General features: G+C 39.1%; 1 protein-coding gene across 2 annotated transcripts in view; it reads right to left on the reverse strand.

The window, feature by feature from the left end:
• prdm5 (PR domain containing 5) overlaps positions 1 to 23,952 on the reverse strand; it is an 80,036-nt gene extending 56,084 nt beyond the window's left edge. Inside the window, exons 1-8 of one of the 2 annotated variants that reach the window (XM_084429359.1) lie at positions 23,700 to 23,952; positions 19,714 to 19,797; positions 16,882 to 17,004; positions 10,362 to 10,536; positions 9,791 to 9,968; positions 9,613 to 9,708; positions 9,283 to 9,404; positions 5,704 to 5,783 (exon numbers count right to left, since the gene is read on the reverse strand). In XM_084429359.1, coding sequence (XP_084285485.1) covers positions 5,704 to 5,783; positions 9,283 to 9,404; positions 9,613 to 9,708; positions 9,791 to 9,968; positions 10,362 to 10,536; positions 16,882 to 17,004; positions 19,714 to 19,797; positions 23,700 to 23,798 — 957 coding nt within the window. In that variant the 5' untranslated portion in view covers positions 23,799 to 23,952. The remainder of the gene's footprint in view (positions 1 to 5,703; positions 5,784 to 9,282; positions 9,405 to 9,612; positions 9,709 to 9,790; positions 9,969 to 10,361; positions 10,537 to 16,881; positions 17,005 to 19,713; positions 19,798 to 23,699) is intronic. The other variant, XM_084429360.1, reaches the window with a different exon arrangement.
• Positions 23,953 to 24,162: the final 210 nt, after the last annotated feature.

The raw sequence follows: 24,162 nt of genomic DNA on the forward strand, positions 1-24,162 counted from the left end.
CGTAATCTTCTCATGCCAGTTTACGAACATATAGAGAAATTGTCTGCATGTGGAAGAGACTCTAAAGAAAGCCGTTGAGCTTCCACCCTCGCAGAGCAAATCATATTTGCAGGCTTTCCAAACGACACGGCTGGTACGAATGAACTGCAGTCAGATGGACATGGTCTGGTGCAAAAAAGGAAGGTTGGACATCTATTATTCAGACAAAGATGGAGAGAGATGGAAAGCCAGGAAAAAGGTCTGTGACCAAATTGCATGTTTGTATAACGGGCAGCCTAGGAAATCAAGTAAGGCCACAGAGATTTAAACTTCATTCTGCTGAAATTAAACTTAAATTCATCATGCAGTGGGGGAGTATTTCTTAGACCTACATAATGCCAAAATTCTTCCATCAATGAGTTCAGAAAGGTACATGCATTAGTTGTGCATAAATAACCTAACATTTTAAAAGATTAGCTTCTCCCTAAACTTTCTTTTAGCTGGACAGACTTTCTTTCCATACATTATAAACTTAACATCCACACTCTTTTTGCTAATGTAGAGCGATTAACAAACCCTACAAGTCACATTCCCAGTGAACTGCTCTCTCCAAAAGCAAATGCAATGAGTTTGTTTCCATTAGCCACCATGTCTGATTTTGAGGCAATTGATGGTCAAATCTTGGAAGAAACTGTACAGAATCTTAAAACATCAGCCTGCTCCCTTGAAACACTTCCCACATGTTTTTTCAAAAGTGTGTTTAAGCAGCAGATCTCCTAGAAGTGGTCAATGCCTCACTTCTTTCTGGGACTTTTCCAGAGTCCCTGAAAACCACAGTTGTTAAACTTCTCCTGAAAAAGAGCAATCTGGATAACACCATTTTGTGCAACTATAGACCAAAGTCAAATCTTCCTTTCATAGGCAAGATGGTCAAAAAAGTGTTTTTTTTAATGAGCAAAGTCCTAAGATAAAAAGGATACTTGAACAACTTTTAATCTGGTTTCCGACTGCATCATATACCCTTTTGTACACAGTAGATGAGGGAGACATAGTCCCGTTTACACCTGGTGTTGTCAACCACTTTCAACAACTTCTGTCTTGATTTCTTCGAGGTGAGGGTCTATGGGTGGGTACGAAATAAGCTCGGGCAAACATATGAACGCGAACGGAGACGACAGAAAAACATACGGAGAGCATCAGCTTTCGCGTGTGCTCTGACAGCCACAAGACCAGCCGAACGCTGTTGAGTGTGTGTTAGAAATCAGGAATAGTGAGAGAACCAAACTTCTTGTCTTCAAACCAAACTTAGGTCTTCAGCCAAAAAGTTGAAATCCTGTCTGGCTACTAGAGCGCTTCCCATGTTTACACACTAGGTCAGTAGACGGTCTTTCGAGCGCATTCGACCACACGAGCGTTTAAACTACAAAAGCAATCCGGTCGAATGTGTTTTCGACTACCTCTGGGAGTGGTGGAAAGTGGACAAGCTCAAATAGTTTTAGACCCCGTCGACCAAAACACATCTAAATACCATGTTTAAACAGGGGCATTGTGCAGAGAGAGCGCTCATAAAGATATTAAATGACACCTAAATAAAGATCCAGGCAAATTAGACACCGTCGATCACAGCATACTTCTTGAAAGGCTGCAAAACTGGGTAGGTCTTTCTGGGATGGTCCTCAAATGGTTCAAGTCATACTTAGAAAGGAGGGGTTACAATGTGAACATAGGTGACCATAAGTCTAAGTTGAGTCCCACAAGGCTCAATTCTTGCACCACTCCTGTGTAATTTGTATATGGTCTCACTGATGCAGATAATAAGATCTAAATTGCTTACCACAGTTATGCAGATGACACTCAGATCTACCAAGCCCTTCCGACCTAACGACTACAGCCCTATGAATACCCTGTGTTAATGCATTGATGAAATTAACAGTTGGATGTGCCAAAACTTTCTTTAGTTAAGCAAAGACAAAACTGAAGTCATTGCGTTTGGAAACAAAGATGAAATTCTCGAGGTGAACGCATACCTTGACTTTTGGGGTAAAAAAAAACCTTACAATCAAGTCAGGAATCTTGGTGTGATTTTGGAGTCAGACCTTAGTTTCAGTAGCGATGACAAAGCAACAATTAGCATATTATCATCTCAATTTTTTTTTACGAATTAGATGTTTTATTTCTAGTCAAGAATCAGAGAAACTTGTTCATGCTTTTAAATCACCAGCAGGGTGGACTTTTGTAATGATCTCCTTACCGGCCTTCCCAAAAAGAGCATAAGACTGCAGCTCATACAGGACAGAAAATATGAACATATCACACCAGTCCTCAGGTTTTCACTCTGACTTCCAGTTACAATTACGTGTTTATAAATCACTGGCCTAGGACCTCACTACATTGAAGATATGCTCACTGAATATTAACAGAACATCAGGATCAAGACAGAATATTTAGGGTTCACTCAAAGCAAGGTGAGTCCGCTTTTAGCTCTTAAGCCACCCGTAGCTGAACCAGCTTCCAGAAGAGATCAGATGTGCTCCACACGTGCACACATCAGATTATTACAGTAGTCACATTCAAATCCAGACTATATCTATATTATATATGTATCCTTCTCGTTTCGTTTTTTTTTTTTTTAATAAACTGTTTTAATACATTTTAAATCAATTTTTAATAATTTACATTCTTTGCTTTTATTGTTATTTTTATTTCTTATGCCTTGCGATATAGATGTTATAGATAAATGTTTGACTAACTGGATAGATGTAAATCTCAATTCAACATACTGCAACTGTAGTGTACCACTAATGAATATTCTAAATATTGTAACATAATTTTAATTCATTTGAATGTATTTTTGTTTAAGAGCAAGCAAATCTCTAATAAAACAAAAGAACATAGAAGCGCCAAACAGGTTGGATTTAACACTACCTGTGGGACGAATTTGACAGAAACATTAGCATTTCCTCTCTAGAGTAACCGACCGCTGCCGTACAATCGGAAACACACACCAGAGCGGCAAACGCAGATGATGCTCTTGCAGGTTGAAGCCAAATCCGGACAGCTGTGACTGGAAAGGCTCGCTCTCAGAACGGCTGCACTGATAACTGCTGATGAGTGAACGGTGACAGGAGGAAGTGCCTGTTTTACGTCAAGTTTAGGCTAAGAGAGTGACGATAGCATTCTCCAGGCCAAAACAGAAAGGGATGTTGGTTTGGTGGAGCAGTGGAAGCTTGGGATGCATTCCAATTGTAAGAACATTAAAACTGCATTGTGGTTCTTCACCTACCTCCTCCAGTCAGAAACTCAAATTACCTTCATTTGTCCATCTCAACTCACTCTGCCAAGGTTTAAGTTGCGGTTTCATTGAAAAGCATCTAAAAAGTGGTATATATTTTGAAAAGGAAGCCCGCATACCCAAACCATGAATATTCCCAAGAGAAAATGAACCAGGAACAGTGAAGAGAAGCTCAGAATTCTGACTTTTGTGGTGATTTTGGAGATGGTGATGATGATGATGAAGTCATCTATTTGTTTGAAGCTATTTGTCTGATATTTCTCATGTCTTTTTGCAGAGGGAACCCTGACGCCAACAGGAAGGCCGGGCAGTCTGGTCTCCCAGCTCTTAAATTTCACAAGGGCCACAGGGATGAGCTTGTGAAACAAAAGACGACCTTTCTGTACACACTCAAACCAGTGGAAAACCTTACAACATCCACATGAAGCCCACCTCCTACAGAGAGATGGACGGCATACAAGAGCGAACCAGAGTCTAAGACGGCCAAATTAAAAAAAAAATTTATTTCCTAGCTTTTCAAAAACAATGAAACTGATGAGGAGAAAATTATGTATATGGATCATACAACAGCCAAAGAAATAGAAAAAGAGGAAGTCGAAAACACAAGCGAGACATGAGAGATGGACAAATAGAGGCCTTGTCTTAAATGGCACACTTGACATGGATTTATCGTCTAGTGACCTTCATTTGTGACTGTAAGATGTCCCATTTGTCATTTTAGTATGATGTTTTAGTCATATTTAAGTGTGAATTTAATATTGATTAGAATAATTGTATTTTTGTGATTATGCAGTTTCAGTGACAGATGTTGTTTGTGTATATGTATAGTAACATTTGGTGTCACATGTATATTTGGCAGACATGTTCACAAGTCCCTAAAGGCTAAGTCCTAGTCAAGTCTCAAGTCTTAGGGTCCAAGTCCAAGTCAAGTCTCAAGTCTTTGGGGTCCAAGTCAAGTCTCAAGTCTTTGGGTCCAAGTCCTAATCAAGTCTCAAGTCTTTGGATCCAAGTCCTAGTCAAGTCTCAAGTCTTAGGGTCCAAGTCCAAGTCAAGTCTCAAGTATTTGGGTCCAAGTCCAAGTCAAGTCTCAAGTCTTTGGGGTCCAAGTCAAATTTCAAGTCTTTGGGTCCAAGTCCTAATCAAGTCTCAAGTCTCAAGTCTTTGGATCCAAGTCCTAGTCAAGTCTCAAGTCTTTGGGTCCAAGTCCTAGTCAAGTCTCAATCTTTGGGTCCAAGTCCAAGTCAAGTCTCAAGTCTTTGGGTCCAAGTCCTAATCAAGTCTCAAGTCTCAAGTCTTTGGATCCAAGTCCTAGTCAAGTCTCAAGTCTTTGGGTCCAAGTCCTAGTCAAGTCTCAATCTTTGGGTCCAAGTCCTAGTCAAGTCTCAAGTCTTTGGGTCCAAGTCCTAGTCAAGTCTCAATCTTTGGGTCCAAGTCCTAGTCAAGTCTCAAGTATTTGGGTCCAAGTCAAGTCTCAAGTCTTTGGGGTCCAAGTCAAATTTCAAGTCTTTGGGTCCAGGTCCAAGTCAAGTCTCAAGTCTTTGGGTCCAAGTCCTAATCAAGTCTCAAGTCTCAAGTCTTTGGATCCAAGTCCTAGTCAAGTCTCAATCTTTGGGTCCAAGTCCTAGTCAAGTCTCAAGTCTTTGGGTCCAAGTCCTAGTCAAGTCTCAATCTTTAGGTCCAAGTCCTAGTCAAGTCTCAAGTAGTTGGGGTCCAAGTCAAGTCTCAAGTCTTTGGGTCCAAGTCCTAGTCAAGTCTCAAGTCTTTGGGTCCAAGTCCTAGTCAAGTCTCAAGTCTTTGGGTCCAAGTCCTAGTCAAGTCTCAAGTCTTTGGGTCCAAGTCCTAGTCAAGTCTCAAGTCTTTGGGTCAAAGTCATGATTCATTTCTTTGGGTCCATTTCAAAGTCATGTCTCAAGTCTTAGTTCTATTTTTTTGCAATAGTTCTATCAGCTAGTTATTGTAATTAACAGCTTTTAAAAAAAAATTAAACTGATTTCTGCTTCAAAAGCACAACAAATTATTACTTAAATCATTAATTTAATATTTTATTCACAACAGAAAACTATTACTTTCAATCTACATAACATTATATCTTTATGGAACGCAGGGACAGTCACCACGAGAAAAAAAAAAAAAAAAGGCAGGGAATTGCCTAGTGCTAATTGTTTTCAGCACTATATTTTTGAGCATGTTTGTTCCATTACCATATTTGCATAATTCCTTTAGTGAATCAGATGCTAGAAGCATGAACTCAAAGTATGGAGACCTGCAAGGGCTGAGGGTGCCATTTGAGACAGGGCCAGAGAAAGGACAGATGGATAGATGGCATGACAGAGGAGAAAGATTAAAGACAAAATAGATGAGCGAAAGGTAAGAAATATGAAGAGATGGATTGGATGAACGATAAGAGGAGATTTATGGAGGTGTGATCTGACCTTGCGGTGCTCCTGCAGGTTGAGTGAGGATGAGCACTTCTTACTACAGATGGTGCATACCAACTTCCTGCGAGCACTCCCTACACACACACACACACACACACAGATCATACATCACATCAGCGGTAGATCCTAATGGCATGAGGAGATGCTAATGGAGACACTGCATCAGTTCAAACAGTCTTTCAAATAAACATCAGGAAGCCCTTGAATAAATCAGTTCCTGGTTCAGCATGAAGTACACCACCAAGAAAAAAAGCAAACACAACTATATTTAACAAGGGTGAAAGGTCAGCTAACATGTATTTCCAGTAGGGAAGTAAGTGGATACGAGATCCGTCAATAACAGTTTTTAAAGCACTGGTATTTTAAAAGGCTTTAAAATGCCATATTCTACCCTTTATAGCACTGTATTCTGTTATAAATCCACTTTAATGTCAGTCAAGGTTTCTTGCAGTAAAAGCAGTCGTAATTTAGGGTTTATTACATGACAATGATGGAAGAAAATGGAAAAGTTCTTCCTCTTCCTCCGTTTTTGAGAACGATCCCCATTCACACAGATCCGTGAAAGCGACTAGTTTGCATATGTCACTTTGTAAAGAAACACTACGCACCTGTGCACTTATGCATTCTTCTACGTATGAAAAAGTATGTTTATACGGAGACGATACCAGTATTAACTTAAAAAATGTGCACTTTGAAACCCGGTTTCAAATGTTTGTATTTTCAGGCCCCAAAACGCAGTTGTCGTGTAAATGAACAGCCAAAATGCATAAGACGTTTTCTGTTTTTTGTTGTTGTGTAAATGCCCCCTTAGTTATTATTAGTATATATTTAGTTATTGTCCACCCTCTCACTGATCCATTTACTCTTTTTTTTTTTTTTTTTTTTGGTAATGTATCTTTAAAATTTCAATATGTAAATGACCTCTCTTGTGATTGGTTAATTTCAGCATACTGGCAAGCTGTTCAAATTTAATAAGTGTTGCTATGTAACTGTGGCCTATCACATGTTAATGAGGTAATGACTGTGATTTCATAACTAACCATAATGATTTCTGAGCGAGCTGTTTGTGTACAAGTGTTAGGGTGCAGTCAATTTTGTGAGGCAAAGAAGGTCTGTTATACATGAAACACTGCTTATTCAAAAGGTCAGTTTCAAACTAAGCAGCATTATGTTGTTCAGCACGGCGAATTTGCATCTTAAAACTTGAATATGGCGCAAAATCTGCATGGGTAAATTCCAGACTGCACGGATTACTATTGGAATAACTGCATTTTGCCCATGGAAGTTTGCCCACAAATTATATAATTACTGATTATGTGCTTTATTTAGCGTTAAAATAATAAAATGTGAGTTTGAATATAATTTTGCATGACCCTTATAGCCGTACCGAAAGCGACAATGGATAATTCACCTCAGATCTTAAAAATATATTAAAGAAAACAAATATTTAAACTGTGAACAAACAAGTGTATTCTCTGACAAAGACTGTTTCAGTCACTCAGTATTTCTTTAAAAAAAATTAAATTTATGAATTTGATTATGTGCTTATCTATTTGGTTGCAAGTGCTTGCGGATTGACTTCGCCCACATGCTCTTCTGATTGGCTGTGGCTCGTCTGGTTAGGACACAGTGTTACCACGGTGATATTTTAACATCCAGAGTGATTCATCATCTTCTTGAGTTGGCTTTGATGTGAGCGTCAGAAATTATTTAAATGAATAAATAAAATTTCAAACCATTCACGTAAATTATATTTGTAAATAAACATTTTTACTGGAAACAGGTCAAATAAAGTGTCTAGAGTATCTGTGCAGTGCGAAAAGAATAGTAAGGTGGTGTCCGTAAACTAAATATGAGTTGTTGGCATGCAAAGAAGCGAGGTTGTTTAATAAAAATAAACAATTGAATACTGGAAACTTGACGCAGTGAGGGCACTACTCACAGTGCATTTGAGGAACTGATTCAGAGCCAATATTTACAGCCCAGAATGCACTGAACAATGGAGAAGACTAGTGAGAGAGTTTGCATTGTCAATGTTTACATCTACATGGTACACCTAGGGCTGGGCGATATGGCCAAAAAATCATATCTCGGTATTTTTTGGTTAAATGGCGATATACGATATATATCTCGGTACTTTCTACGTTTTTCTATTTGGATAAAGAAAATCTGTATTTATTTAAAAAAATGTCACTTCACATCCTGCCCAATGATATCCTACAAACAATGTTGATATTGAAGGATATGGAAACAAATATAGTGAATGTAATGTAGGCTATGCAATATATTATGTGCAAAAAGGTGGTTAAAATCACATTACATTCTAACATTGTAACATTACAATCTAAAAACAAAAATAATGCTTTTGTTTTTAAATTGACTAAAAAATGAAAATAAAAGCACTTAAACTAATTATATTAGCCTGCATTTGATTACCCCGTTATAATGGTCACTTTCATAAAAATATACTTTAAAATTCCACATATGGCACATTTATTGTTTCCAACAACAAATATTTTAGCAATATGTATATTTTAGTCAGAATTATTGCGCTACTATTCTATTGTGCTCCGTCTGTTTGGCGCGCATGCGCGCGGCGTCCCTCATTCACGGAAGCTTGAATATTAGCGGAGATTCAATTGCAGAAGCTCGTCCTCTCCTGACAGCGAAATGGACATATTTGTTTGACTTTCTAACATTTAAAGATGGAGAATATACATGTGAAATGTAAGTTAAGCACTGAGGAAAGCACCACATCTCAAACGCATTAAACAGCGCAAGTATTTATCTGTCAGTCAGCAACAGTATCTGTCAGTAAGCATCTGACAGGGCAAGCTGCTTTAAACTTGTTATATCTTACCAGTTATTTTGAAGCCCTTAATATAGCTTGTGTCATGTTTAGGACAAATTGTACTTTCACTGCGGCAGCTCACACTGCGTCTTCCGCTATTTTTCAGATGTGCTCGTATCAAACTACTGTATCGATATAAACGGTATTGCCTCATTGCATATCGTTTCAAAAAAAGATATCATTATATCGTACAAACTCGATATACCGCCCAGCCCTAGGTACACCAAACCTTTATTTCAAAACAGCAACAAAAAAATCCTGCTTTCCATGTCAACTTTAAATGCTCTTATTATAGCAAAACACGCACAATCATTTATGTGCCTACAAGCACTTCCACAAGCACTCAGTAAATCGTTCAGCTTGACACAGTTTGGATTCATTTGCAAATGACTGATTGACTTGCATGTGGCCAAACTGTCCAATTATAATTACTGACAATAATATTGAAAACATTCTGAATCATGCTTTCATCGGCCGATTAGAGGTCTTTGACTAATTTCCTCAGTTGTCTGCGCTTCTGGCTGAGAGTCTGGTGAAAAGATGAGTGCAGAGAGGGAGGGAGCGCTTAACGTTTATCTGACAGACAGAGGGGATGAAGAGCGGATCAGAAACCAGGAGATTAATGAAGATGTTAAACAGCCGCTGATTAGACTCTCATTACAGACGGGTAATTTCACACTCGCCTCACTCTCGTCTCGTGTGTGTGTATGTGTGTGACCAACCTGTGTGGACGTTGCCTTTGTGTTTCTTCAGGGCGTCTTTACTTTTAAATCTTTTCCCACAGCTCTCCGACTTACAGATGAACCGACCGTCTCCTTTACACGCCTCTTTATGCTGCTCAAAACTGTCACACACAAACAGAATTGTTGTTCAAAATCAACATAAAACACTGTCTCCAAACAACTGTAATGCTCCTGTAATTCCAGGTGAAACAGAATATGCAATGCAAAAATATACGGATGGTGAAAAGTGAGCATTGTGCATTAGAACGGATGTGTCTGATTGCTACATCAGCCGGTTTGGTGCGGTAAGGCGACTCCAGATTGGTGTACCTGGACTCTGAACAGAAAGTGCTGTGACACAGGACACACTGATGAACTTTTGAAGGGTCTTCTGATGAAGCTGAGCTCTCTGTACAGTGAAGAACACTACCAATAAACAGGATATCAGCATTACCACACATGAGACGCTGTGTATGCCGTGAGTGCGAGTGTGTGTGTGGGTACTGACTGGCGCTGCAGGGCCTGTTTGACAGGAAACTCTTTTCCGCAGGAACGACATTTAAACTCTTTGTCCTCTGTACTTCCTCTCTGATGAAAGCTCTGAAGATGCTCCGCTAACATGTCTTCACTGGGGAAGTTGTTCTCACACAGCAGGCATGGGTAATCTTCATTCTTAATCACCAGCTCTGCACACACACACACACACACACACACAGATCTACAAACTACTGCTCGACTGATGTGAGTTTTACAATGGCAGATAATGCTAGCATTCTTGGATTAAGCCTTTTTTCAGTTTGAACCCATTTTTGTCACATTGTCATATAATAAATCTATCCTTTTTTATCTATGTCTGATTTTAGGAAGTCTAGAGTAGAAATATTCAAGCATATCTTAATTATATCTGAATGATGACTGATTATGTTTGATTGACCCAATAAAAAGTCTACTTTATCTTTATCATACTTGGCTGAAAAACCAAAAGTAAACATAAGAATAACTTACATCAAATGACTATTATACTAAATCCTTTATTAAAAACTATATTAAAATCCATTTCAGACACACTGAACACACACCGGTTTCTGTGCTGAGGTGTTGGCTCTCTTTACTGTTCTCCTCTTCCTCTTTGATGTCCTGATCTTCCTCCAGGTCCTCCTCTTCCTCCTCCATGTCACTGTCCAGGTAACCAATCAGAAGCTCCGTATCTGTCGCAATGTCATCAACAGCCAGATAGAAGATGTTTTCTCCATCCTGTTAAAAGAAACAGTGTCAGCTACTTCATTCGCTTCAAGAATATGATATTTCTATAAAAATAAAAATAAAGAAGTTATTCTTTTGAAATTTCAATTCAAAGAAACCTGATAAAAATGTATCACGGTTTCCACAAAGATATGAATCAGCACAACAATGTTTTCAACATTGATAATAATCAGAAATGTTTCTTGAGCAGCAAATCAGCATTTTATGTCCCCATGAAAACATTTTTACATAATATTTTAATAAACTTTCATGCCAAATGTTTTTTCATGCATAGATGTACCCCCAATTAACACAAATTCATAACGGTTAGTACCTAAGAATTGAAGCACTTGACAGACAAACTCCCACGTCCCCAATCATGTTTTCTCAACTTCACTTTGATTGCGATTGAACTTTATTTTTTTAAATCATTAAATTAGTTTATGTCCCTCAAACTCCAGTCCACCCAATTGCCCTTTAAAATCTTAAGCATTTTCCCTAAGTCACATGATCACAAGTGACATCATTTCCTTAGAGGGAAAGCAACTCAAAAGGACAAAGTATTAGTCATACACTTTTCCCCTCATAAATCTCTTCTCCTCATTTTTAGCTGACTTATCTAATAGTGTAAAACATAACACGTCCACCCTGTTGAGTCCGGACATGAAATTGTTTGTTTATTTTCTAAAACAGATTTTAAATATCTACTTAAATTCTTCCCGTTAGCATGTTGTTCCTTTCTAGCTAGTTTATTATTGGCCTTTATTATCTTAAAACGTCCACCCTGTTACACGTTGCATTGTAAAAATGTCGTGTAACAGGGTGGACAAATGAATGTGAAATTTGAAATATTTGGTCAGGATTATTAGGTTATACTAGCCTGAGCTTGACTAGTATGTTTTTATTTTATTTTATTTTTTTATGATAGACAGACATTTTCTCTCAAAAAAAAATTATAATTGAGTTTTAAAAAAAATTTCAACAAACCTGCTCAGTCCAAAATCCACCAAACCGTAGGAACGACCTAACAAACATGAAAATCAGCTCTTGGTATTAGACAAATTTCTATATCAGAATCTTTAACAAAACTTTTTAATTTTTAAATTGTTGATAATTACTGGATATGATTATTTTTTAATAATTTTTTTACTGAAACACTGAAAAGAAAGACTTTCCATTTGTCGGCGTCAATCCTTGAAGTTAGATTTAACCGACCCCATTAAATGTCTCCAGTCATAAGTTATAAACGCCAAATGATTCGGCTTCCTGGTCCCTGTGTGCTCAGAAATTATGACTTTTCCATAACTTTTAACATTGTTGTATTAATTCCCAGGCTTCTGAAATCACCTTATTTTCCCAGGTTTTCCATGACCATAGGAAACCCGTGCGAGTGAACGCCTACACTTTATTAGCTTGAGTTAAAGCAGTCAGCAAAGTTTTGTCTGGTTCAATTTCAATATATAAAAGCACTACTAGCATCAATTGTGTAAATCTATCAAACGTGTCTTATTACAAAGGGAATAAACTGAATTAGACGTGGAAAAGCAAAGATCGAGGTGTCTTCTGACACTGAACAGACAACATAACAGAGGACCGCTGGGAGGAGCAATCACACATTCACACGAGGGGAAGCGTAAGATCAACAGTGCATCCTGATTAAGGTCAAAGGGCAAACACTTCAACCTCTGTTTAATGGCTTTATCAGACCTTCATTTCCTAAAAGGTCATGCAGAAATAAGCACAGTTGCTGTACATTATGTTCCAACCGGAGCCGGAGATTTATCCACAGGGAGATGCTGGGAGAAGTGTCATGTGTGATGAAACGCAGACTCGGTTCTCTTGATTTGGTTGTAATGGCCATCAGATCGTCAACGTCTCAAACTCACCAGAGACCACAACTGGCAAAAAATTATTCACAAGCACTGTGATGCTTTCGCAAATGATTCTTTATCCATCTATGCAAAAAAAAAATTTATAAAAAAAAATATTATTATTATTAATAAAATTATATTAAAATGATTAATAATTTAGTTAAAGCTGCAGTCCGTAACTTTTTGGGGTTAAAAATTATCCAAAATAAATTTTTGAGCAAGTACATCAGAAAAAAAGAGACTGCACCCGGCCCATGCGAAAACAAGGATAAATATCTGAAGGGCATTAAATGTAGTCCGATTTTCCTTGATATTTGTACATATAAGAAGACACTGTACTATAAAAATATCCTGTACGTTTCAGGACTCAAAACTTCCTTTGTAAGTCGAAAAACAGCTTTTAACTTCCAAGCGGCCAAAACAACTCGCTTCAGATGACGTCATAATAATGCATGAAGAAATTTCCAAGATGGCAGCAATCATGCTTGTTATTCATGATTATAATTTTTGAGAAAAATAACTAATTATCAGTGTAACCATTATCATGCAACCCTAGGAACACATCTAACACGCAGAATCACACCGCACATTTCCATACTATCTGTGTAGCGACCAGTTTTATAGTGTTCCCTATACGCGTTCTTCATGTGTTGAGATGAGTTGTGAAATCATTGTTCCATCACAGCATTATTCCCATAATTGCATCTGAATTATGAGGTGCTAAAGGCGCATTAACACCGACTGTGATTAGGTCATGGGAGATTGCCAGGTCACCAAACTACTGATAGACACTCAACTGCTGTATCCAACTCATGTCACCTCAAATGTTTATGCCTACATGTGTACGCCCACATTGCGCACGTGTGTGTTTGTGTGTGTGTGTGTTATTCATCTAAGGCTCATTGCACTTCTCTTATCTCCGCACTCTTTGGTGTTTTCAGATCTCTGGCACTGTGAACGCACATCACCACCACTAGACATAACAAACAACTCACTCCATCTCATTCCCTCCGCTGTCTGCATCTGTTTCAAAGCCTTATGCAAAGCTGCTGTCACACTGTGCGGCTCTGGTCCAAAACCTAATGAGTGCCCTACGTAGACAGCATTTTCAGGAATCATAGGTGCGCTCCTTATGCGAAGGCGTTGCAAAAGGCAAGCAGTTATGTTAAGTTATACATTTTTAAGGCTGCATCACATGTGTTCCTCACTGAAAAGGAAATCACAGTGGGGAAAAAATCCCTCTAAAATGTCAAAAGTGAGAGAAATGACAAATTAATAAAAAAAAAAAAAGATTCAATCAAATTGTTTTAATCAATGCGGCAAAATCATGTGACAAACTTGAGCTCGTTGCAAAATATGAGGGAATCTTTCATACTTATAATCTTTCAATCTTTCATACTTATAATCTTTCAATCTTTCATAATCATGAAATCTGCGTGGGGAAATCATCTCAGGTTATGACTGTAACCATGGTTCCCTGAGAAAGGAACGAGACGCTGTGTCCAATGACGACGCTGTGGGTAACGCCTCGCCATGACTGTGTCTGATCCACATGTGCAACTGTTCCAATTCTGATTGGTCACCGTGTGACGGCGTACTGCGGAGCTATAAAGGATACCCGAAAGCTCAGGAGGAGACAGCAGGGCGTCCAACAGGAATGATTTATCTTTCTCCTTGAGCCAAGAATGGTTTATTCCAGGACCTCGACACCTCAGTAGCCGTGTTTCCACTGTCGGGCCAGAAGCTCCACAGCGCTTCACTAAAACACGCCTCTCTGGAACAATGTCACACAAACCCATCATTTCTTTTCTTTCAATCCATCAAGTTTTATCAGAAAACGAATCAGAAAGAAATCACTGGAAACAGCGTGATCGCAAAACAAGCATGATAAAAGCGACAGTTTTGTGGTTTACTTGAATATTTAAAATCCAAGTATCGATGTTTTACCACAGGTTTACAATAAAAAGTGATACATTGATCATTATGAATCAATTTGTGTCAAAATTGCACATTAGTCACACAGAAATAAATTACCATTACGTCTATTTCACAACAGAAAGAGGACAGACTTACTTATTCAGTCGAGGCTGTTTCTGTTTATTTGGTAGTTACAGGACATATTTACACTAGATTTAGAAAGAATGATAATTTCTACAAATATGCCACCAAAAATACGACCTGAAGAGCTTTAGCACTCTCTCCCAGTAGGCTAGTTATATTTTCAGTCAGAGAAACGAAAAAAAGTTGCTTTATTTTATTTAAATCATCCGGCGCTGCCGTCTTCCGACTCAGTTAAACCCCGCCTCTGTTTGTAACCACTCCTCAAGCCCGAGCTGGCCCGCTTTGGACCAAGGTATTCGGCGGGCCAGAAAACCCTGGCCGTTGGCCCCGAGGAAGCCCCCGACGAGGCTCGATCAAGCCCCGGAAGAGACAGTGGAAACGCGACTGGCCCTGGCACGCACTAGCACGCCCGCTTTTGGCCCGACAGTTGAAGCGCGGCTAGTGTCAGGCCCAGACATGCTTTACTAGGCAGGAGGCACTCGTCTTACTTGCTCCTACGGCGACCTTCCTGCTTCTCGGCCAGCCCATCGATTTTCAATTTGGCCATGGCACATGTCACTATCTCCATCAGCTCCTCAAATCCTGGAAATCCTGATGCTGACAATATCCAAAGCCAACATAGCGCCTTCACTCAGGGCGGAAGAAGCCACAGAGAGGTAGGGTTGGGTATCGTTTCAATTTAAGCGATTATGATTATGATTCTGCTTATCCAATCCGGTTCTTAGCGATTCTTGTTTCCGATTCCAATATTTTTTGGAGAGAAGAAAAAAAGAATAAATATTTCTACCTTTTATTCTTGCCAGTTTTAAGCAATAACCAATAAAATGGCTAAAGTTAAAGGAGTCTCTTCAAATAAAGATTGTGTTGATTACATTATTACTCCAGTAGGTGGCAAAAATCGACTGTTTTTATTGAATCATTCATTCAAGAAGACTCAAAAATGGTGAATCATACATTAATTAAACAGGTATTTATGAATGAGACACTGAATTAATTAGTTTTAAACGTGTTTGAATAAATTATTCAAATGAGTGGGTTTTTTTTTGTAAAATAGACTGGAACATGTTATTCTGTGTAGTTGTCTGATGTATATAATCATGATATTCATTTTAAACAAAACAAAAACGATTTTAAACCAAATAGATTCTCAGTTTATCCTGAATTAGGGGCCGTTCACATATCGCGATTAAAAACGCGTGGAAACAAAGCGCTTGCCGTGGCGTCTGTCGTTGCTATGCAACCATGAACTGCGCTCTCCATGATGACGAGGAAGTATCAGCAAAGGATTAATTGATTTCTAGCCCTTGCATTAGCTTTACTACTAGATATATTTCTGGAGATGAGAAATAATAACCCGCTCTGTACAGCTATGATCAGCTGTTCGGCCGAGCTTTCCATGTTGTTACGGAAAGGTCGATTGGTTTTTGTCACATGAACTGCGGTATTCTGAAAAGTTGAGATGTTTTCATCTCGCCGCGGCATAGGCGCGCATTTGAAATAACGAATTTGCACGCTAAAAAACCCCCCGCGATATGTAAACGGCCCCAAAGTCAGGAATCGATAAGCGGAATCGAAATGCGTGCGTCTTATCGAATCCCCGGTTTTTGGAAATGTGTTACCGGTTCTAAAATGGAACGGGTTCTCGATACCCAACCCTACAGAGCGGGCTTCCGGATCCCGAGTGAAAGCACTGGAGCCCGCAGGTGAGAGCTGAGAAAGGGACGGGCCCGTCCTGTTCAAGCTTCTTTGCGAGCTCCATCTGCGACCCCCATGATGCGCGAGCCTGACCGCTCTCATCAAGGAGCGGAAGCCGATCACAGTGAGCACAGTCAGCGCCCCCTCGAGAGATAACAGTCCTCGCTCTGCTCCAGGCAGCTCACACAGAGATTTGAATTGTTTATTTACCATTTCATAAAGCTAAAATAGATCAATATAGCCTTACAGGACAAACGAACACCAAATAAGACAGAAGCTAACGCTGCTTATAGCTTCCACGGTACGCCATAGCGTCGTCATTGGATGCAACGTGGAGTTCCCTAGAAAGAAAACTTTCCTCACGCAAAATTCACAATGCATAGGGAAATCTTTCGTCCTCACGTGAAAATCATAATCACAAATTCTTCGTGGGGAAATCTTTTGCACTCAAACGAAATACCCAGAGTGGATTCCTATTGAAGTGATTACATTTTGATCGCAAAATTCACCAAACAATGGTATATATATATATATATATGTGACTGCACCTTTAGATGTGGAGTCCAGCTATATTAAAGTGATTTATGAGTCGAGCCTTAGTTACACTGGCATACTTTGATGCACAAACTGTTTGTCTGTGTAGAGTTTTCCAAACTCAAATAAAGCACACAGCAACAGTGTGTCTTTGAGAGAGAGTCTGTGGTTATCAGCCTGTGGCATCTTGTCATACCTGAATGGCGGCCAGGTTCTTCTGCTCCTGTGAAGGGGCTTGATGAACGAAGCGAAGCCAGTTAGCATGACGAGGGCTACTGGCGTCCAGGATATACAGCACGTCACCTTTATTCCCTCGAACCTGCAGACGCACACAGATTCAAAGGTTACACACAGGTTAACTCACAATATTAGATCATTTATAAGGCCACACCAAAGGGATTTCAATCCCTCCAACAGACAAAAAAATGCCTTGATTGTAGTTCTGTGACGTAGCTACATCCCCATGTAATACATTTGCATAACGCCCGCCCACTGGCTGCTTTGGTCCGCCCACAAAAAAAACAGTTGGGTAAGTGATTTTGAGGAGACGCTGCAAAGGCTTCCAATACTGACGGAATATATATATATATAAAAAATACAGTATATCAGGAACATTTCTCACTTCCCACAGACATGCTCTTTGCCCAAATCTGACGAATACCTATATTTCACTGTTTATGGATACAAATTATTATTGTGAGCCATTTCTCGGTCTTAGTCTTAGTTAAACGCCGGCTAATAGTGACTTATTCTGACTGATCTTGAAAGGTAAATTCCCTGAAATTGCCTGCATCATAACACACGAGCAGCATGAAAGAGCGGCACAGTGAAAGATTGCACACTAACATGATATATCATAATAATTATATGCACAAGTGTGTAATTTAAGAGTTAGGCTCACTATACTTTAGGCAGAAAAGTGTCATCAGGGCAGGCAGATCAGTAAATCACAGCTCTAATGTGGCTGAACACGACCTGATCTTCACTATAATTAAAACTTTAATGCAGCTGAAAATAAACTCAAATCTTTCAAGAGAAGATATTTGATGGGATATTAGATACGGCGTGCACTGGGAGACGCGTCTCGCTCCCGTAGCTCTGTCTGGCCTGGGAGAGTCAGTGTGAGTTGAGTTCATGCTGGCATGTCTCGTCCGATGAATCGTTGCCTGGAGACGAGCAATGATGCGTCTGTCTGAACAACAGGGGCAACAACTTCTCCAAGATGGTTAAAATTCAGTCAGACCTCAACGATCTCTGTTTGCAAAGACAAACGCCACTTAGTGATTTGAATAAATCTCTACCCAAAGTATTAAACTTTGCTGTACGCATCTCGCACTGTTTGCGTCAATACCTCAAATCATGTGACATGTTGATGAGAGGTGGTTTTTGTTTGGTGAACAATAAAGTGGGTGAAAAAGTCCCATTCACTTTAAACAAATGAGAGAATTTAGAGTGTTTTTTGACCCACTTAAGTAGGACTTAAAGTCCCCCTGTGGTCAATAATTGTATCCCTTAAAACTCATCTTTGATCACCAAAATTACATATTTAAGCGTTTTTTCCTTTAAAAAAAAAGAAAAAAATCTTCATGCCTTAAATTATCTTGAATGTAACTCGACACCCTTGCCTCATTTAGTATACGTGGTCCTATGAATATGCAAATAACCCCCGCCTCCACTCACTCACTCAGCTCAGAGATCCACTGGTTGGCGATCACACGTTGATCTGATTGGTTACAAGGTAGTTTGTGACGTCAGAAACACCAGCGATTTCAAAGCGTGTTTTTGAGACTGTCTTTGATTCACTGCAGTTTTAAGGAGGAAATACTCAGCAATGGTGTCGACTTATGAATTTGCACATGGTTTGTCCTTAAATCATATTAAAAAAACACCACATAGACACAAACAACATTCATTTCTTCTGTTGTCTTTGAGATATGGTTAAAGTGTACTGTTGAATGTACTGACAAGCATTTATGGTAAACTAAAATATACTTTAAAGCTACACTGTGTAGGATTTTCTCCCATCTAGCGGTGAAATTGTTTATAACTACCAACTGAATATTACTTTCTAGCCCCTCCCATTCCGAGGGCGTTTTAACTCCTACGGTGGCCGTATTATTTCAAATCTGCCGGCAGTCGCGAGTAATCTCCCCCTCGCATTCGTCACGGCGCCACTGAGTGTAAAAACGCGAAAGGCGAAGCTTGAATTTCCAGGTATGTCCCTCTTTGGCTAATGTATTTTCAAAATGGAGGCGCAACATGGCTGCCGCCATTCGAGCGACTCGCTCATATGTATTCTGAATGGCAGATTCTACGCTTACGAGAATACTTGATTAGTTGGTAGAAGTAATTACACATTAATGGGCAAATTAATTTTTTTGCTAAGAATCAATTAAAAAAAATTACACAGTGTAGCTTTAATGTCATTTATAATAAAAACATGCATGTCATGTTTTAAAATATATTTGTGATTACATTTATAATGATGAAGTTGCAATTTAGTACATTCCAATATATTCTCTTTAAATTGAATAACACACTACAGTTATAGTCAAGTAGTTTACATGTGCTTCAGTATGTTAGTTAACACATCAAAATTATTCTTAAAGCATGTCAAGTGCGCATTCAATACAATTAAGCACACTTCTTTTTCACAAGGGCAAGGAAATCACAGAGACAGAGCACTAGCTACAACCCAGAAAACCATACATCAACACATTTAAAACCAGTTAAGACACCTCAGCAATTGAACATCTCCCTCTGAACCACCACTCCCAACAGCCTAGCATAGTCGCGGTGAGTTTTGTAAGCGCAAACACTCACGGTCTCTTCAGAAAAACATAAATGTTGTCCAGTCATAAAATAGCCAAGAAATAAGCTAGCATCTAGCATTGCAAAGACGTTTTATCAGATATGGGTTGCCTTTGAAGTGCTCCCAAGTGGCACAAAAACAAAAAGCTTTGTGGCGACACATAGCAAATGTATTGTGGGTAAAGCGATGGGATCATTGTTGAGTCTAGTCACCCACCTCCCACATCAGTCGTGGATCCATGCTTTCATCCAAGTCACTCAGCATCCGCTTTTCACCTGCAAACGGGCCGAATTTCTCACCCTGTGGGGGAAAAAGAGGAAGTTTGTGTGAGAGTGTGTTGTAGGATTGGGCTTTGATGCCACAGTTTCTGGAGTGTCTGTGTGGGATCTGAACATGATCAAGGTTGATTCTCAACTCAGAGACTTCACACATTTAGAGTGTATGACACTTGTAGTTCGGTTCGCTTGGTTTGCTTAGTCCTCCTGATCCGCTTAATGTTCACATTGGCATTTTTATCATTGAAACTTAAGGAATATGGAGATGTTCACAACCTGATTGGTCGGCTTTTATTGCATATATTTCACGACAGAACTTACCAAACACCCTAAAACAACGCTGTGTTCAGGGATAAATGCGCTCGTTGTATGTGTGTAGCTACATACAGTGCTATGCATAAGTTTAGACACCCATACTAAAGTTGACTAAAAAGAGGAATAAAAAATCATCTTTTGGAAACTGAACTTAATGCCTTAATTAAAAAAAATAGGAAAAATCCAACCTTTAAGGACACCAATTTTCTTTGTGAATGAATAATGTATCGTAAATAAATAAATGTTCTTCCTTAAAATACAGGGTGCATAAGTTTGGACACCCCTATGTTAAATTCCCATAGAGGCAGGCAGATTTTTATTTTTAAAGGCCAGTTACTTCATGGATCCAGGATACTATGCATCCTGATAAAGTTCCCTTGGCCTTTGGAATTAAAATAGCCCCACATCATCACATAGCCTTCACCATACCTAGAGATTGGCATGGTTTTATTTCAGTTAGCCTAATAGCTAGTTTGATTTGCATTGAAAGATGATCTTATGGAAAGTACTCCATGCCAATCTCTAGGTATGGTGAAGGCTATGTGATGATGTGGGGCTATTTTAATTCCAAAGGCCAAGGGAACTTTATCAGGATGCATAGTATCCTAAAAAAAAAAAAAAAAAAAATACTTACAAATAAAAATCTGCCTACCTCTATGGGAATTTAACATAGGGGTGTCCAAACTTATGCACCCTGTATTTTAAGGAAGAACATTTATTTATTTACGATACATTATTCATTCACAAAGAAAATTGGTGTCCTTAAAGGTTGGATTTTTCCTAATTTTTTAAATTAAGGCATTAAGTTCAATTTCCAAAAGATGATTTTTTATTCCTCTTTTTAGTCAACTTTAGCATGGGTGTCTAAACTTATGCATAGCACTGTATGATGGTATTTTGATCAGCTGAGAACTCGTGAAGAGCTTATAAACGGTTACAATGAGACAAAACAGCGTCAGGAATCCCTTTATCACACAAATGAAGATCTGCTGTGAGGAGACCCGGTTCTGATCCTGTACTGAACTGTGATGGGAAACATCACAAACAGGTATGCTGGAGCATTTTAGGGTCGCATCTTGTGACATCATGTCCTGTTTTTGGTTCGTTTGCATGTCTTTGGTCCGTGTCGTGGACCAAACCGCACCAGAGTTTGTTTGGAAGTGGACTGAGACTCATCTTTTCAGCGTCTCGGTCCTCTTGTTTGGTGGCACCAGGGTTCAGATGGCAGCGTTTACACTTATTCAAACGAACCGCACTAACAGAGCAATCGCACCAGGGTTTGTATTCACTGAACCAAACTGTGAACCCTTAGAGAGAAGACAAGTCTCACGTTCCTGTTTACACCTGGTGTTTTAATCGTCTCTTTTGTCCACTTTCAACCACTTCTGTCCTGATTTCTTCGAGCGGAGGGTCTATGGGCGGGTAAATGTATGGGATTTTTCAAAATAAGCTTGTGCAATTTACACATGAACACGACCGGAGACACGGAAAAACACAGAGAGTATCATCTTTAGTTTCTGCTCTGACAGACGCAAGACCAGCCGAACGCTGTCAGTGTGTGTTAGAGATCAGGAATGGTGAGAGAACATTGTGCTTGGTATGTTTTTTGTCTTCAAACCAAACTTGAGTCTCCAGCCGACAGTTTAAACCCCGTCTATCAAGAGCGCTTCCCATAATGTCACGCATTAGTTCAGTAGACGGAGAGAAGACGGTCTTTAGTGTCTGTTTGAACACATTCGTCCACATGAGCGTTCACACTACGAAAGCAATCCGGTCGAATGCGTTTTTGACTAGGCTACCTCTGGAAGTGGTGGAAAGTTGACAAGTTTAAAACATATCAGACCCTTTTTACACCTGTAAAATCACCTTGTGATCCGATCCGATCGACCAAAACGGGCGTTTCACACCAATAGATTGTTTGTTTTGTTCCGAAACAGGGAATTGATTTGTTGCAATGTTGCATTTTCTTCTTGGTTCGGCTCGCTTTCACAAGGCAACCTTTCAAAGCGTACCAAAATGTGATCACGCAAGTCACGTGCGAGTAACTGTCCTCCTATTGGTCAGTTTCCTCTGCGTCATGGCTTTATTTGTAACTGTCGAGACACACGCGAACACTAGATGAATGCTATAATGCAGCTAGAGCAGGAATCAAGTCTTCAACGGGACAGCATTCTCGCACAGGGAAGCGCAATTACACAACATTTAAGGTGAAGACGCTCTTTTGGGTTTCAACTGTGGTAACTCACAAAATCAGACACTACTGACACTCAGACACGCTTTTTATATAGTACATTTATAATACCATCTGGTTCATTGGTCTGTTGGGTCGGATTGCGACACCTCAGAGTGGCGCGGATCCGAGCGCGATTGCCGTGTTCACACATGCCTAAACGAACCGAACCAAAGGGAGAAAACACTCAGGTGTGAAAGCACCCTTTAATATCAGGTGTAAACAGGGTCTAAGAGTCCTCAGGCACATCTCAGAACGTGCTATATTACACAAAAATGGTCTGAAATCTTTTGTTGCGCTTTAAAGAAGTACACTTATTTTGATATGTTGACTAACACATGTAAAGTAATTGATTATAGGCTAATTATACCTGTAGGGTGTTGTTTGATATTACATTAAAGTTATATGTGTAATATTTTAAGTACACATCTGTGATGAAGTTGCAATTTAAACAAATTTAATTAAACCACATACAAGTTTAAATATAATGACATTAAAGTATATTTTAGTTTACCATAAATACATGTCAGTGCACTGAAGTACACATTCAGCAGTACACTTTAACCATATAACAAAGACAATAGAAGTAATTATAAAATTGTATATGTACTAAAGTCCTACTTAAGTGGGTCGAAAAAGTTCAGTTAATATAGGCTAAATGTAAACTATAATAAATGTTCATTTAATTGTAAATATAGCATGCAATTAAGTGTGTGAATTATTATATTATTTTATAGATAGATAGATAGATAGATAGATAGATAGATAGATAGATAGATAGATAGATAGATAGATAGATAGATAGATAGATAGATAGATAGATAGATAGATTTTTGTCAGGGTGAAATATGAGCAGAACATGTTTTTGCAGGTTATGTGATGTTCACACACTTTATCGTGTACACTGAAGAGTCCTGAGCAGATGTAGAGCCCTTACAAACAATTACCACAGTAAATATATATATTTATTGTTTTTGCTGAAAAGTCATATAATAAGTTTATATCAAATCTTTTTCAAACAGTGTAAAAAAACTCTTTCTGGCATTTGTTTCATTTACTTTTAATGACAGCGGGGGCTAATAATATCACATAAACCGCAGTTGTACTGTAATAACAACAGTAACTGTAGTAACTTTATGGCGGAAACGGAGGCTGGCATGGTGAATTTTTGGCGGAAACTATGGTTACCATGGTGATTGTTTGTAAGGGACGTGGCAGCCCACGTAAGCACACACACACATCGGAATGCAACTACAACCAGGCGTTTATACTTTATACACTATGAGCAAAGTGAAAATGGTAATAAAAGAAGTCTTTCTCCAGAAGTTACTACAGAACCCATACTTTATCTTTCATGCTGAGAGTTTGTTTTATGCACGAACCTTCTTGACTGCCCTGGCAGTGTAAAGCCCCATCCCGTCCTGAACTTTAGAGGACTTCAGCACGAATCGGTCCGGCACGTACATGCCCAACATTCTCATCACTTCAGAAAGACGCCTTTCTTCCAAACAAAACACATGAAACGCGCTCGGAAACACAGGTTAGGGGCTGGTTTGATATTCTCTGCAGGCTGTGTTTGTAAATCTCAATCCAGGCTGGTCTTCCATGTTACTGTCTGTACATGAGAGCGACACTGCGTTCCGATTGGCTGTTGGCTTTACAGGGAATGCGTTTCTGCGCTCCGATTGGTGGAAAGTTTAAGAACGTCCACGTTAGTGTCAGTCACTGAGTGAGTTTCTGCGATCTGATTGGTTAAAAGTTTGTTACCGCGAGCTACATATTTTACTTTCCCGGGAAAAATCACCACATCATCCTAAATAAACTAAATATAATGTTAACACTTTA

Source organism: Rutilus rutilus, assembly GCF_951802725.1.
Source record: "Rutilus rutilus genome assembly, chromosome: 13".
Classification (NCBI taxonomy): Eukaryota; Metazoa; Chordata; class Actinopteri; order Cypriniformes; family Leuciscidae; genus Rutilus; species Rutilus rutilus.